The sequence below is a fragment of the Mesoplodon mirus genome (assembly GCF_964341445.2).
Source record: "Mesoplodon mirus genome assembly, chromosome: 13".
NCBI classification, from domain to species: Eukaryota; Metazoa; Chordata; class Mammalia; order Artiodactyla; family Ziphiidae; genus Mesoplodon; species Mesoplodon mirus.
The window spans coordinates 82,396,133-82,409,847 of record NC_138989.1 but is presented as its reverse complement, the minus strand read 5'-3'; the positions used below and the strand labels follow the sequence as shown (position 1 = coordinate 82,409,847).

Genomic DNA, 13,715 nt, shown 5'->3' with positions numbered 1-13,715 from the left:
CATGTAGGTTATTTTGAAAAGTCATATTCAACTGAATTGAAAGAAATTTGTGAGTTGCCTGACAGGTCAACACAATTCTTATTTCAAGTTAAAAAATTAAGCAGTATGTGCATACAATCAAATGGTCATTTCTCTTTTTATGAAATCTGTTAGGGCTATGCTGACACAGAGGATCCTTTGGGTAACTGCATTCTCCTCCTAAGCAAAGCGAGTTCTGAGGCTGGTGAAGGGATTCTCCCCTGTACCACGTGGTTAAAGTCCATACTACGGCTCCTGCTGGTGAAAAAGCCATTGTAAGTACAGCAGAGTCTACCGAATGTGAAAGATGAACGGGAATGTTCTGGGAAAGGGTAGTAATTGTATCAAACAGTATAGAACCAGAGGAGGTAAAGGAAAGTGGTTCTCTTACTAGACAGAAACGGGGAGCTAATGGCTGAAACTAATTCGGTGAAGGTCTTTTAGACACTTTCCAAGACGCTCTGTCCATCCTCCAGCGTTGCTGTCAGATCAGCCTATGTTACGGCATCGCTGCCCTCAGTGCTGTTCATAGTGCTGCTGCGGGCAGGGTGGAGAGCCGTGGAGAGAAACAGATTGCAAAAACCATAGGGCATTCGCATTGTCTTCTCTCGTTAGAAATTGTTAGTCTCCTGGAGTGCAACTTTTCTAATTAAATACTTGTTCTGAAAATTAAAGTTTTTCATGAAAGTGTAGTGGACCAGTTGCCTCACATACCAGGGTATGCATGTATCTTAATCTTGTTTAGCTTGTCCTCTTATTTGGGAAACTGAAAAAGTGTCCTTTCCTCTACCATTAGTGTAAGTGTCATTTTAACTAAAAGAAAAGAAGGAGAGAAAGATTGTCTTCCTTCCCTCTCTGTCAGTGCAACATGAATCTTGTGTTACTCTCTTTAGGTAACAGTGGTTAGATTTTTCTCTCACTGAGAAGAGAAAAAAATCTTAGAGTAAAGATGGATAAGCAGTGATGGAGAGAAAGCGTCGGTTGAAAAGACTAGGAGAAACAGGTGTTCTTTTGACAATGGATAATTTTGTTTTCCCCATACTTACATCAGGATAATGCAGTGGCTTATTTATAAACAGATGATCAGACTAAAAATTAAGGAAGTAGGTGAAATAAACTAAAATGTTAAGAGAATGGAAGGAGGAAAGTCAGAGGGGATTGTAAGGGCTCATGCATTGTACAGAGAGGAAAGTTGTGGGTGATGCAGGAAGCAGAGGGGCAGATGGGGTGAGTGTGTTTGTGCTCCTCGGGGATTGGCTTCTGCAAATGTTCCCGTTGACCCTGGGCAGTGTCTTTATTAATGTGCTAGTGTAGTATTCCCTACCCCAAATTTGGTGATGTAACACAATAGGTGTATATCTTTGGTTCGCCTTTGGGGGCCCAAAGTCTCCAGGTAAACAAAAACACTCTTATCAGGCAGGACATTCTAAGGGCTTAGAGATCCCCTCCCAGGAGCCAAGGGCAAGGCCAGACCTCTCTTTGGGTAAGGTAATTCTCAATTACACAGAACTTAAAGCAGTCTAAATTACGTATTTGCTTTCATCATTTGACTAGTTGTACCCCGTCTCACCAGACCATAAACTCCATCAGGCAGGAATCCCCTCCATTGGCTAATCTTTACATCCTCAGAACTTCATTGAGTACCTTGGGCATAAATATGCTCAAAATGTATTTGTTGAAAGAAATAAGTATAGAGAAATAATCGCACCATGGTGCTCATGCTAAACCTAAAAAAAAGGCTAAATTTATCTACCAGAGGAGGAGGTGCATTAAAAACATGCTTTACATATCCCACTCTAGGCTTTTGCCTGGGGGTGGTGGCTGTCTCTCCACTGACGACCCGAGATGTTAATACAGAGAGTGCTGGCACAAAGCAAGAGCATCGTGTGGGTGTCTGGCTGTTCTGGGCTTTCATGAGGTCACAGCAGATGGGAGAGGGAGGTTTGCCTGACTGCCACGCCATCTTGGAGTAAATATTTGCCCTTCAAAGATGATATCTATTAGTAATACAGTAAATTCCCGCTTTCTCTAGATTTGGTAAGCGCTTGAGAACCGTGGTGGGCAGTGGGACCCAGCAGCACACAACACAGACACGACACTGCCCTTCCAGAGTTGGGCATGTAATTGAGAAGAGGGATCTTACCAGTTATACTTTATGATTAATTGTAATACAGCGAGATCAGTGTTATGATGGGAGACTTCAGGGGGACAGGACACAGCCTTTGCTGTGGTAGGGATGCCCCGCGAGTGTGCAGGTTTTAATCATAGTCTCACAAGTAGAACCTAAAACCTGGAACTTGTATTACTGCTTAAAATTTGCCCAGTGTCCACGTAGTTCCAGAACCTGTCTCCGTAACTCATTGCCGTGCGTCCACTCAATGGTTTTCCTATTTTTCCATTTCATTGTCTCGTGCATGCAGTAGTTAACCTTTTCTTGAAATCTTCTACCTCCCCACTCAGTGCTCAACCGACCTTGATGCTCATCCATTCCAGATAAAATAGAATTTTGATGGGAACCAAAAGTATTTGTATTTTCATATCTGAGGGGATCTATTTCACCCCCAATATCTCGCATTAGCTGTTAGTATGATGACTCTCCTGGAGGTTCGACCTGTTGTTTGGGCTCTGCTCCTGTGATAGTTTTTATGATTGAGATACATCATTGGCCTTGGAGTCAGGAGCTAGGGGCTCTTTCATTTGCAGAGCGACTCGCTGGAGCTGAGGTGATGCTGACAGTGAAGTTCGCGGTCTCCGTGAGTCTGCACCGTCACTTGTAATTACTGATGATTCTTTATTTCTGCTGCTTATTCATAACTGTAAAATGCAGGAATAACTGTGGTTATACACTAAGTATTTTAATAGAAAAGGTAAAATGTCATCAGTAATGTCAGTATAAGCATAGCTAATTATTGTGTTGATTTGTAATAATCCTTTGTGTTATGGGCCTTTATAATTTCTATACATTTGTATATTACAAACTGTTGACTTAAAGACTTTGTTTCTTCAGGGTCCGGGTGCTGGCATTAAAACTTTTAGCAAGTCACCTTACAAGGGAAGAGGGGGCGGATACCAAGCGCCCTTCAATCGATGCCAGAATTCTCTCCAGAGTTACTAATTTATTTATTGTGAAAAAGCCTATTGAACTCAAATTGGATGACAGAAGAGAACTGATTATTAAGGTGATCATAACTTTCAAGTTTATTTATTCATAACTGTGTGCTTATTTGATATATTTTATGTTACATTTTTCAATTTCTGTTATGTATGGGAGAGGGAGAGAAATGGTGGCTTCACCTGTGGTTTTTCCTGCCTAGTGTGAAGTTGTGTCCTGGCTTTTTCTGGCTCCTGGATACATTTATTTATTGAACAAATATTTCTTGAGTGCCTCCTATATGCCAGCCATCGTGTCCCTTTTCATTCAGAATATACGCTGGAAATGCAAATTAATTTGAATAGTATCTTAAATACAACATAAGGTAATCTAGTGGAAAGAAATTCTCTGATGACTCTTAAAAACAAACATCACTGACATAAAATTATTCTTCTTTTTCTTCTGTTGGAATTGCCTGTAATACTAAAAAAGAAAATATTATGATGATAAAAGTTTTCAGCCTCTTCATTACAGGAAAAATAATATAGAAGGCAAGGGTAATTTCTTTTAAATGTTACAGTGGTTCTGAGATTTTTTTTGTTAATCTCTTTTCTAAATCTTTGGCTTTTTCCCCCCCTCTTAAGAGGTGTAGCCTTCATCTCCCTGTCTGTCCAGAACTGCACCCAAATCATCGCGGGCTGATGTAGGATCAGATAAAGCAAGCTGTCCGTTACCTTCATTGCTTCATTTCTGTGTTTTGTAGCTTCTCCTGTGACTCCAAGTGTGCAGTCTGGCAGTTTTCTTTAAGTTTGGACCAGCCCCCGAGGCCTGTGGTAGAGCCACATACAACACAATGGATTTTTTTTAAAACAGGGAAACACTTTCAGTGTTCTTCTAACCTAAGTGTTTGGGGCCGTCTGATGGCCCTGGCAGGAGGATTGGAGAACCTTCCATGGGCCTCACACCAGGTCCTGTTGGGGAATTCCTGCGTACTGAGCCACTGGTATCACTACTGCGCCCTGTGTGTCGCGTGGAGGAAGGTGGAGTGGGGTTCTAGAACTCTCTTTCCTGAGTCCACATGAGGGCTGCAGGTGGCAGTGGGGGGGAGAAAGGAGGGGTGTGCTCTCGGTCCCTTTCTCCCCCCCTTTCCTGTTGTGTTTTGCCTCCTCAGACTGTCCCGCCAGAAAGTGACAGTCAGGGACTGCTGTTGGGGGGCTTGGTCAGAGTGCTGGGCAGCAAGCCCCAGAGAGCTGTCTGCTTCGGGGTCCCTGAGAGGGGGAAGCGGAGAAGGCCAAGGGAATTCCAGCTGGCGGCTTCGGGGAGCAGCAGAGAAATCCCAAGTCACGTGTCTGGGGTTGCTGTTCTCAGGCTAGCCTGGAACTACCTTTAGTGATGCTGTGTAACTTGGATGGTTAATGGGTCATGAATGGCTTCCTAGTGGAAATGTGCGTTAAGAGGAGAGGCTTATTTGACATGGTGGATCTTTGTTTTAGATCCTAACTCCCTCTCTGACCTAGCACATCATTGTTGCAAATGTAAGTATATCAGTTACTTAAATAAGTTGGCCTTCGAGCTTTTGTTTTTATAACTGTAGACTTTTACTGGAGAATTGGAAGTAGATGAAAAAAAATTTTTTTTTCAGCTGGAGACTGTTGAAAAGGTATATGACATCTTTATCTCAGACGATATTGATCTTATTTTGAGAAAGTCAGCCGCAGAACAGTTAGCTGTGATTATGCAAGGTAATGTCTTTTTTTTTTTTTTACATCTTTATTGGAGTATAATTGCTTTACAATGGTGTGTTAGTTTCCGCTTTATAACAGAGTGAATCATTTATACATATACATATGTTCCCATATCTCTTCCCTCTTGCGCCTCCCTCCCCCCACCCTCCCTATCAAGGCAATGTCTTTTAAGGAAAACGCTGCTGAGAATAGAATTTTAGATTTCTGTGTGTAGTAGTACTGGGGGTTGGCAAACTATGGTTTGTAGGCCAATCTGGCCTGTGGCCTGTTTTTCTTTTGCAGCCTTCAAGTTAAGAATGGTTTTTACATTTTTAACAAAGAATATGAGACAAAGGCCATATGCGGCCAGCAAAGCCCAACACATTTACTATCTAGTTCCTTAAAGAAAAAGTTTGCTGACCCCTGGTCTAGATTATTGTTGTTTGACCTGTGGAATGTCATTTGATAAAATTATCTTTCTTCTGAAATGTTGATATAATTCTAACAGTAAATTGCTTGTTCCTTTCTCAGTCTACCTAGTATATGATATTTCAGTTTGTTCCATCTTGCTTAGAGAAATCAATCAAATTGTACTTTGTGGGTAGGTAAGATAAAAATAATGCAATAAAAAATAATGTAGCTATGTATTTTCTTTAAAAGTTTATTTTTAAAAACAACTAGTAAAATTTACTCTTAGCTTTGTTTGTAGTGTTGTTATTCTCTGAGTTTTTAATTTTTTCCTATATGTGATGTATGTAATTTATCTTTAAAGTTTGAGAGAAGTAATTTTGCATTTACATAAAAATATTTTTTTTAACTTGGAAGGTGGGGTATGATGGATATTCCCATCCTGACATTAGTGGAAACTGGGATGAGAGAGTAATTTGAAAGATCATATTCAACATATTTGTGCTTTTAATAACAATAATAGAGACTACAGAAAATAAGGCTCAAGCAAATGTGGAGAGCCTTGGCTAAGAAGATTAAAGAAAAGTTTAGAGGGTATTCTTTTGGTGTTGTTTAACATTTCAAAAATAAAGCTTATAATTTTGGTATGCACTATATTGGAGGGTAGTGGAAACTAACCTTTTTAAAGTGGCAGCTAAAGGTAGTTACAGTGAAAGCTACAAATTAAATATCAACTTTATATTTGTACGTCTTTCTCAATGAGAATACAGGAGTACAAACTAAGAAAATTTGTCTGCAAGTTGTGAAATACTTGTCACTAATCTATAAGCAACTAGAGTTTTTGGTGCTAGTGATATCTAGTACGTGTGTGTGTGTGTGTGTGTGTGTGTGTGTGTGTGTGTGTGTGTGTGTGTGTGTCTTAGTCTGTTTGGCCTTCTATAATAGAATACAATAGACTGGGTGGCTTATAAACAACAGAAGTTTATTCTCACAGTTCTGGAGGCTGGAAGTCCAAGATTAAGGCGCCGCAGATTCAGTGTCTGGTCAGGGCCTGCTTCTTGGTTCATAGGTGACTGTCTTCTCCCTGTGTCCTCGCATGGAGAAGGGGCAACAAAGCTCTCCTCTTTTTATAAGGACATGGATCTCATTCAGGAGGGCTCCACCCTCATGACCTCATCGCCTCCCAAAGGCCCCACCTCCACGTACAACCGCACTGGGGATTAGGTTTCAAACATGTGAGTTCTGTGGGGACACAAACATTTAGACTGCGACAGTGTACACCCACACACCCACATGTATATGTTTATTAAAAAAGAGGTTATATTCTCTAGAAATATGTAGAGTATGTTACAGACCCTTTCTTTTATATTTGCTATTAACAGTTTGAGGTTAACGATTTTGTATTAATATTGATAGAAAAATGCAAGTCATATTTACACATTAGCTTGTGGAGAATTCTAAACATTTTGAGATGATGGATTTGGAAAAGAGAAGAAATGTCCATGAACATAAAATAATTCTCCATGTACAAATAAAAGTGTTCATTTGTATACTTAAAATTCTAGTCCTTTTCAGAATCTGAGCTAGTTCATTTAATTATTCTTCTTAAATAGTTTTTTTTATATTACAGAAGTAAGATGTGCTTGTTACTTAAAAGTTTTCAAATTGTTCAGATGTGTATAAAGTAAAAAGTTTAAAGTGTCATCCTCTAATTTTCAACACTAGGTATAATTATTTTTAAAAGTTTGAAAGTTGTGTGGATGTCTGTTCTATTTTTAAAACTATAGAAAATGTTCTTTAACTTTTAGTAACTTTTTTTTGGTCTACAGATATTAAAATGCATGCTGTGGTGAAAAAATTATGCTTAACTGACAAGATAATTGAGTATTTAAATAAATGTGTGAGTCAGGATGGTGAGGTAAGACATATTTTTACAGATTGGTTTTTTTATCAATTAAATTTGAAATGAATTCAACTGGATTTGGATGAGTACTTGGAGTTTCAGTCTTGAGTAACATCCACTACCTTGTTCATTTTTTTTTTAATTTCGAAAAGTGAGGTCTCTTAAGGAAAACCTTAAAATTTCTATTAGATGTGTAAGCAGAAGTATATACAAAACGTACTTTCAGTGGAAAATCTTAATATTTGCATTTTAGTTTCACGCAATTTTGATGAAAAAGCATGACATTTAGAATAAGATGATGTTATAGTATATTTTATCTCACCTTAGAATTGATAAAAATAAATAACTGTGTTTTCCCCTGCTGGCCAGGTAGTAGAGTGTCTAGTACAGCCAAGCCTCACGCTCCTGAGGAAGATTCTCTGTGCTGACCCAGTCCTGCGTGTTTCCCTCTCCCAACAACCTTCTCTCTTGACTCTGCTGTTCAGAGGTAAATAAAATACATTCTGACAGTAATGAGAGCAATCTTCAGCTTTAACTGTTTATTCTTTAACTGTAGGTAACATCTACTTTCCGCTTTACTAACACAATAACAAAGTTTATTAGTGAATATGCCACTGAAAAAACCCATCGCAGTGGAAAATGTTTAACACTCTTGTGGGAATTTTCTTAAAATCCTGTTACAGAGTGGACCTTAGGGCTGAGGAGGGCTGAAGCCTCTGATCGCTCTCCGCACCTTAACGTAGCTGTCGTTTGGTGCTCAGATGGTCAGTTCTTACCTGGAGAGAGCGCGCTGCAGCTGCTGTCACTATTGCCTCTCTCCACCGTCTGTTTCCTCATTCTTGTTTTGTTTGTGCCTTTAGATCTGACGCTTTGCTGTTATAACTGATTATGTCCTTAAACTGGCATTCAGAGTGTCTAGACTCAACTTGTGGGGAGTGGGAACTAGACCATCCTGAATGACTCTGAGCATTAACTTATTACATTTTCTAAAGTGTGATTTTTTTTTAACCTTTTTCAGTGTGGTTGTAATTGAGTAATGTATTTAGGTGGGAAAATTCCATGTTATTTTTTTCTCTTTTTTTCTCTTCTTTTCTGACTGTTCTCAGTAGAGAGCTTGGTAACATTCTGTGCTATTTTCTTTCCTAGAAATGTAGGCCATTGCTTTTAAATATTCTACAAGAGACATCTTGATCAAATGTCTCAATATGCCTAGGCTTGTCAGTTATCAGGCATGTGAGAGATTAATGATATTTATGTTCAAAATATTATGAGTCATTTTATTTTAGCATTTTCTTCTCTTCTAATGGCTTCTGCTTGCCAAGTGAATAGGACACAGTTTAAGTAACATTGATAAAGGTTCAAACCAGGTAAAGTTCTAAAGAGAGTCAGTGTGTTCGGCTTCATAAATTTTGAATAGTGTGTAAAATTTTGTAAGTTTTTTTATAGATTGATGTGGAAGAGTAGCAGGTAGGGATCTCTAGTTTTCTTTTGTCTTGTTAATAATTGTCTTCCTGTTAACCTCATTCAGTAGAATTTAGTTCCTAGTTTATCTTTTCATTTATAATTTTTTTTTAAGATGTTGGGGGTAGGAGTTTATTAATTAATTAATTTATTTTTGCTGTGTTGGGTCTTCGTTTCTGTAGGAGGGCTTTCTCTAGTTGTGGCAAGCGGGGGCCACCCTTCATCGCGGTGTGTGGGCCTCTCACTATCACAGCCTCTCTTGTTGCGGAGCACAGGCTCCAGACGCACAGGCTCAGTAGTTGTGGCTCACCGGCCCAGTTGCTCCGCGGCATGTGGGATCCTCCCAGACCAGGGCTCGAACCCGTGTCCCCTGCATTAGCAGGCAGACTCTCAACCACTGCCACCAGGGAAACCCCCATTTATAATTTTGATTTAAATTATTCAAGCCATCAATTAATTAGGAGCACCTACTAGATTCAAAGGCATTTTCTAAGGCAACATAATCTGTACCCTTTTAATTACTTTACGATCTCATTGATGTTTCCAAAAATTACTTAAGTGATCCTGAAAATGAATTATAATATCTCTCATTAATGAATTTAGGGCAAAATTAGTTTTTTAACTAGGTACTCAACAAGGAAACTTAATCCCTCAGCAAACATTTATTGAGTGCATACTATGTGCTAGGCCAGTAGTGTCTGTATCCTCCAAACCTACCAGATCAGAAACTCTGTTTTAACAAGCCCTGCAGAGATTTGCATAGATTTGAAGGTTGAGAGCCACTGTTTTAATGATGTCAGTTTATCTAGGTTAACATCGCATTTCTCTGAGAATGGCATCTCTTCTTTTCGAGTTCAGATATTTTAAATTTGAAGTTCATTCTTTCGAGGTAAAAATATTTTATAAAGTTATGCTTCTTTTTATTTACAGTTTCCTTGATATTTCATGAAGATTGTACCATTGTGACTGAAGTTGGAGCATTATTTTGCCTTCTGTTATTTGATGAAGTATCAAGAATGGATATGTGGTGAGCTATAAGAGTTTTAAAAGGTTTTTACTCTGAATTGTCTGTCTGAGTTTCTGATGCAGTCTTATAGCAGTGTGTGGAAATTTCTGACTTAGGAAGCTTATGCTTTCTATGGTAGATATACATGGTATGATTTTTGGTTTGAGTAGCAGTATTATGCACATTGGCTCAAAAAGTCACCCTGAACTTTTATTGTTGAACATTACTAAGTATAAAATTTGATAATTACTATAGTAAGTTTTATCATTAATATGTTTTTGGTATATACTCTCAATTTTTTGTGTTTTTTCTTTAATATTTAATTTTTAAAAAACCTTGCAGAAGATGTTTAGGATGTAATATCTGATTAACACTGACCCTGAGCAGGATCAGTGGGAGGGAGACACAGAGGCCACCTGCCAGTACAGCGTCTGCATTGTATGGGTCATTTATTATATGGACTTGTTAAAGAAAAGCATAATTTGCTCTTCAAAAGCAAATCTGGGTAGTAGCACCATGTTATAACTATACTAAATGATAGAACCAAATGCAACTCTTGATTTGAGTTTCAGTCAAGGAAGCGAAGCAAGTTGTGTTTCTTAGACAAAACGATGGTCTACTCAGTTGTTTCTTTTGTGTTTCTTTTGTGAAATAGGTCTGATAATCTTTCCAATAAACCTTCTTCACCATCAGTCTTCAGTTTGCCTGTTTCAGTTTCTAGAAGGTAAAGAATTTATTTCTTTGATTTTCTCAAAGATAAAATACTGTTACAGAAAGGGAAATCAAAATCTATGATTTGTTAAAGTTTTCATCTAGTGTTTCATCACATGACTTGTAATGCTTTAATCTTTCCTTCATGGTGGTGCTTCTGAAAGTTCAGTAAGTGTACATCCCTGTCACCAAGTTTTTATTTTGATATTGTTCAAGTCTACACAAAACTTGAAAGAACTATATGGTGAACACTTGCATACCCTTCAGCCGAGATTCAGCGACTGTTAACACATGGGTCTGCTTTTCTGTCTTTCTCTCTCTCTCTCTCAATACATTTATTTATTTTTATGTAATCTTTTTCCCCAACCCAATTAGATATAAGTTTCAGACATAATTTTACTTCCCTCCCAATTATTCCGGCATGTACCTCCTTAAATTAAGGACATTATCCTACATAACCACTGTACCGTGAATGGTCAATTCTAAGAAAATTAAAAATAATTCTGTAACATGATCCAGTTTCTCCAATTATATCCCAAATATCTTCTATAGATTTTTTTTTTAAATGCAGGATCCAGTCAGGGTCATGAATTGCATTTGGTTTTCATGTCTCTCTAGACTTTTTAAAAAGTAAATTGTTTTCATTGAAGTATAAGATACATAAAGTTTACAAATCCTGAATTTTTCCAGATAAATACACCCATGTATCTAACACGTAGATTAAGGTACAAAATATCACTAGCATGCCAGAAACCACTTTTGTCCTTCCTTATTACCTTCCAGCACCCACAAAGATAATTCTATTTTCATTTCTGTTATTATACATTGTTCTTGAATTTTATAAAGTATATTCTTGCATTTGCCTTCTTTTGCTCAACTTGGGGAGATTTGTCCATGTCATTGCATGAAGCAGTATTTGATTTATTTTCATTTTTGTGTAGTATTCTGTGTAAGAATATACAGCTGTGTAGTTACCATTCTATCACTGATGGACATTTGGTTTGTTTTCTGTTTGGGGCTCTTATGAATAATGACCGCTAAGAATATTCTTGAACACATATGGATCAGAGGATGTTTATATGTTTAGCTTTAGTAGATGCCACCAAGCAGTATTACAGAGTGGTGTCCTGGTTTACATTCCTGCAGCAGTGTAGTGGTCCCAGATGCTGCACACCCTCTCCAGCTCTTGGTATTGACATCACCCCCTATCCTTTTATATACATATATATGTGAATGAATGTTCATAACAGCTTTATGTATAGTAACCAAAAGCTTGAAACATCCCAAATGTCCAACAGCAAGGAGAATTGATAAATGAACTGTGCTATACTCACACAGTGAAACACTATACAACATTTAAAAACTACTTTTCACACAACAACATGAGTCTCATAGACATAGGGCTTATGACATAATCATAGACATAATGTGAAAACAGCCACAAAAGAGTATATACTGTATATTCCATTTATTTAAAGTTCACCAACAAAGTTGATCTCTGGTGAGAGAAATCAGAATAGGTAACAATAATAGTTACCTCTTGGAGGAGGGCTAGGGGAGTAATTGACAAGAAAAGGGAACAAAGAAACTTTCTGAGGGGATGGAAATGTTCTGTGTTTTATTCTGGGTGGTGGTTACACAAATGAACACATATATAAAAATTCATCAGGCTGTACACTTAAAATCTGTGTATTTTAAAGGTAAGAAAATTATATCTTAATAAAACTATGATTAATTTTAAAATAACATTTTATAGCTTGCTAGATATTATTACATGTAGTATAATCATTTCCACTGCTGTATAATACTCTTGTTAGATGATACCACAGATTATTCATTCTCCTGTCATGGGGTATTTGGGTTGATTCTGGGTTTTTGCTCCTGTATACATCCCTGTAAACATTATTGTATGTATCTCCTGGGATATGTGTCCAACAGTTCCTCTTGGATATATCCTTAGGAATGAAATTCTTTAGTTGTAAACATCACATTCTTTATGGTCTTTAGGTTTGGCTAAATAATAAAACACACACGACAGTAGGTCATGCTTGAAATGTGATTACCTGTGTGGGTGCTGGGGGCTCTCTTGGCATAGGAGGCCCACGTCCCAATAGAAAATGTGATCTCTAGGAAGCACCCCGTGGGCATAACGTCCAGGTTCCCGCAAGGCACATCATGTATGAGAGCCACAGCATTCAGGGATACTCAGAGCTATGGCTTCCCACTGTACATTTACACACAGGTATGGGTTGTTTCCACACCTCCCAGTCCAGATGCAGGGAGTGATTGTCACCATAAGCAAAGCGGTTTAGTAAAATTGTTGACATTCCATATCTATTTGGTTGTCCTGGGGAGAAGGGTCAGAGAGTTACCTCAAGATCAGGGTTGTCCATAGAGAAGAAATGTCAACAGTAACTTCTTAACACGTAGTAAAAATTGTCCACGTGGTGGATGTGTAGTGGTTTCTCAAACTGGTCATGATGTATACCCTTTGCTTTTTATTATTTTCTTCCTTCTATGTTCTTCAGGTGTAATTTGCAGTACATTTTGTAACTTATTAAAAGCTTGACCATTGATTGACAGCCTTAACTCTTTTCATTTAGTGCAAGTCCTTTCAAGGAGGCTCTTGTGTCCTTGACATGGCTTCACAAGCCGTTTAGTACATTCTTGCTTTCTGGCATGAAGAGATGTCCATGGTTCACCTTTGATTTCCCTATTTCAGACCTAGCATTAGCCATTTCTCTAAGGAGCCCTGGTTACTTCTAAGGAAAATTCCAATTTTTAAAATTTATTATCTTTTAAAAAATTATTCAGCTTCATTTATATACAGAACTCTACCTTAGCCTCTTTTTTTTGAGATGCATGAAATGAAAAAGCACACTAAATTTCCCCTTAAAAATCCTGCCCAATTGTGTTTCTCTAATATTAGTTACAAATATGTGAATTAGGGGTTTGGGATATGTTTTATAAGCAAAATTATTCTTTAACATTTGAGATGCTAGGCATTGCAATCCTGCTAAACACTATTAAATTAACATTAACTAGTTTAAGAGATGCTGCTATTGAATCTTTTCTTAGATCTAAAAATATTTCTGGGTTCTCTTGGTGACACACAGTGACTGAGTTTATTGATGGTGCAACTGTGTTCTCAAGTGAAAATAGTAAGTTGTGATTCTGTCACTTAGTGACCCCTGTGAACATAAGCAATTCATTTAGCATCTTTAAGACTCATTTTGATCATCTGTAAAATGGATTTCACGGTGCCATGCCATGTAACTGTGAATGAAAGGTAGATAATGTACAGTGTGTAGCATAAAGTAGACATTTGTGTTTCAACTGAACACCTTGTGTGTGTGTGTGGTTCACTGTAGCCAAGGGGCGTCAGTCATCTCT

At 37.9% G+C, this 13,715-nt stretch overlaps 1 protein-coding gene across 4 annotated transcripts in view; it reads left to right on the top strand.

Annotated features, from left to right (window-relative positions):
* RTTN (rotatin) overlaps positions 1 to 13,715 on the top strand; it is a 176,044-nt gene that overhangs the window by 41,995 nt on the left and 120,334 nt on the right. For all 4 annotated transcript variants that reach the window (XM_082641618.1, XM_082641619.1, XM_082641620.1 and 1 more), the window contains exons 17-23: positions 154 to 293; positions 3,026 to 3,197; positions 4,752 to 4,851; positions 7,071 to 7,159; positions 7,514 to 7,631; positions 9,536 to 9,632; positions 10,267 to 10,335. In XM_082641618.1, coding sequence (XP_082497744.1) covers positions 154 to 293; positions 3,026 to 3,197; positions 4,752 to 4,851; positions 7,071 to 7,159; positions 7,514 to 7,631; positions 9,536 to 9,632; positions 10,267 to 10,335 — 785 coding nt within the window. The remainder of the gene's footprint in view (positions 1 to 153; positions 294 to 3,025; positions 3,198 to 4,751; positions 4,852 to 7,070; positions 7,160 to 7,513; positions 7,632 to 9,535; positions 9,633 to 10,266; positions 10,336 to 13,715) is intronic.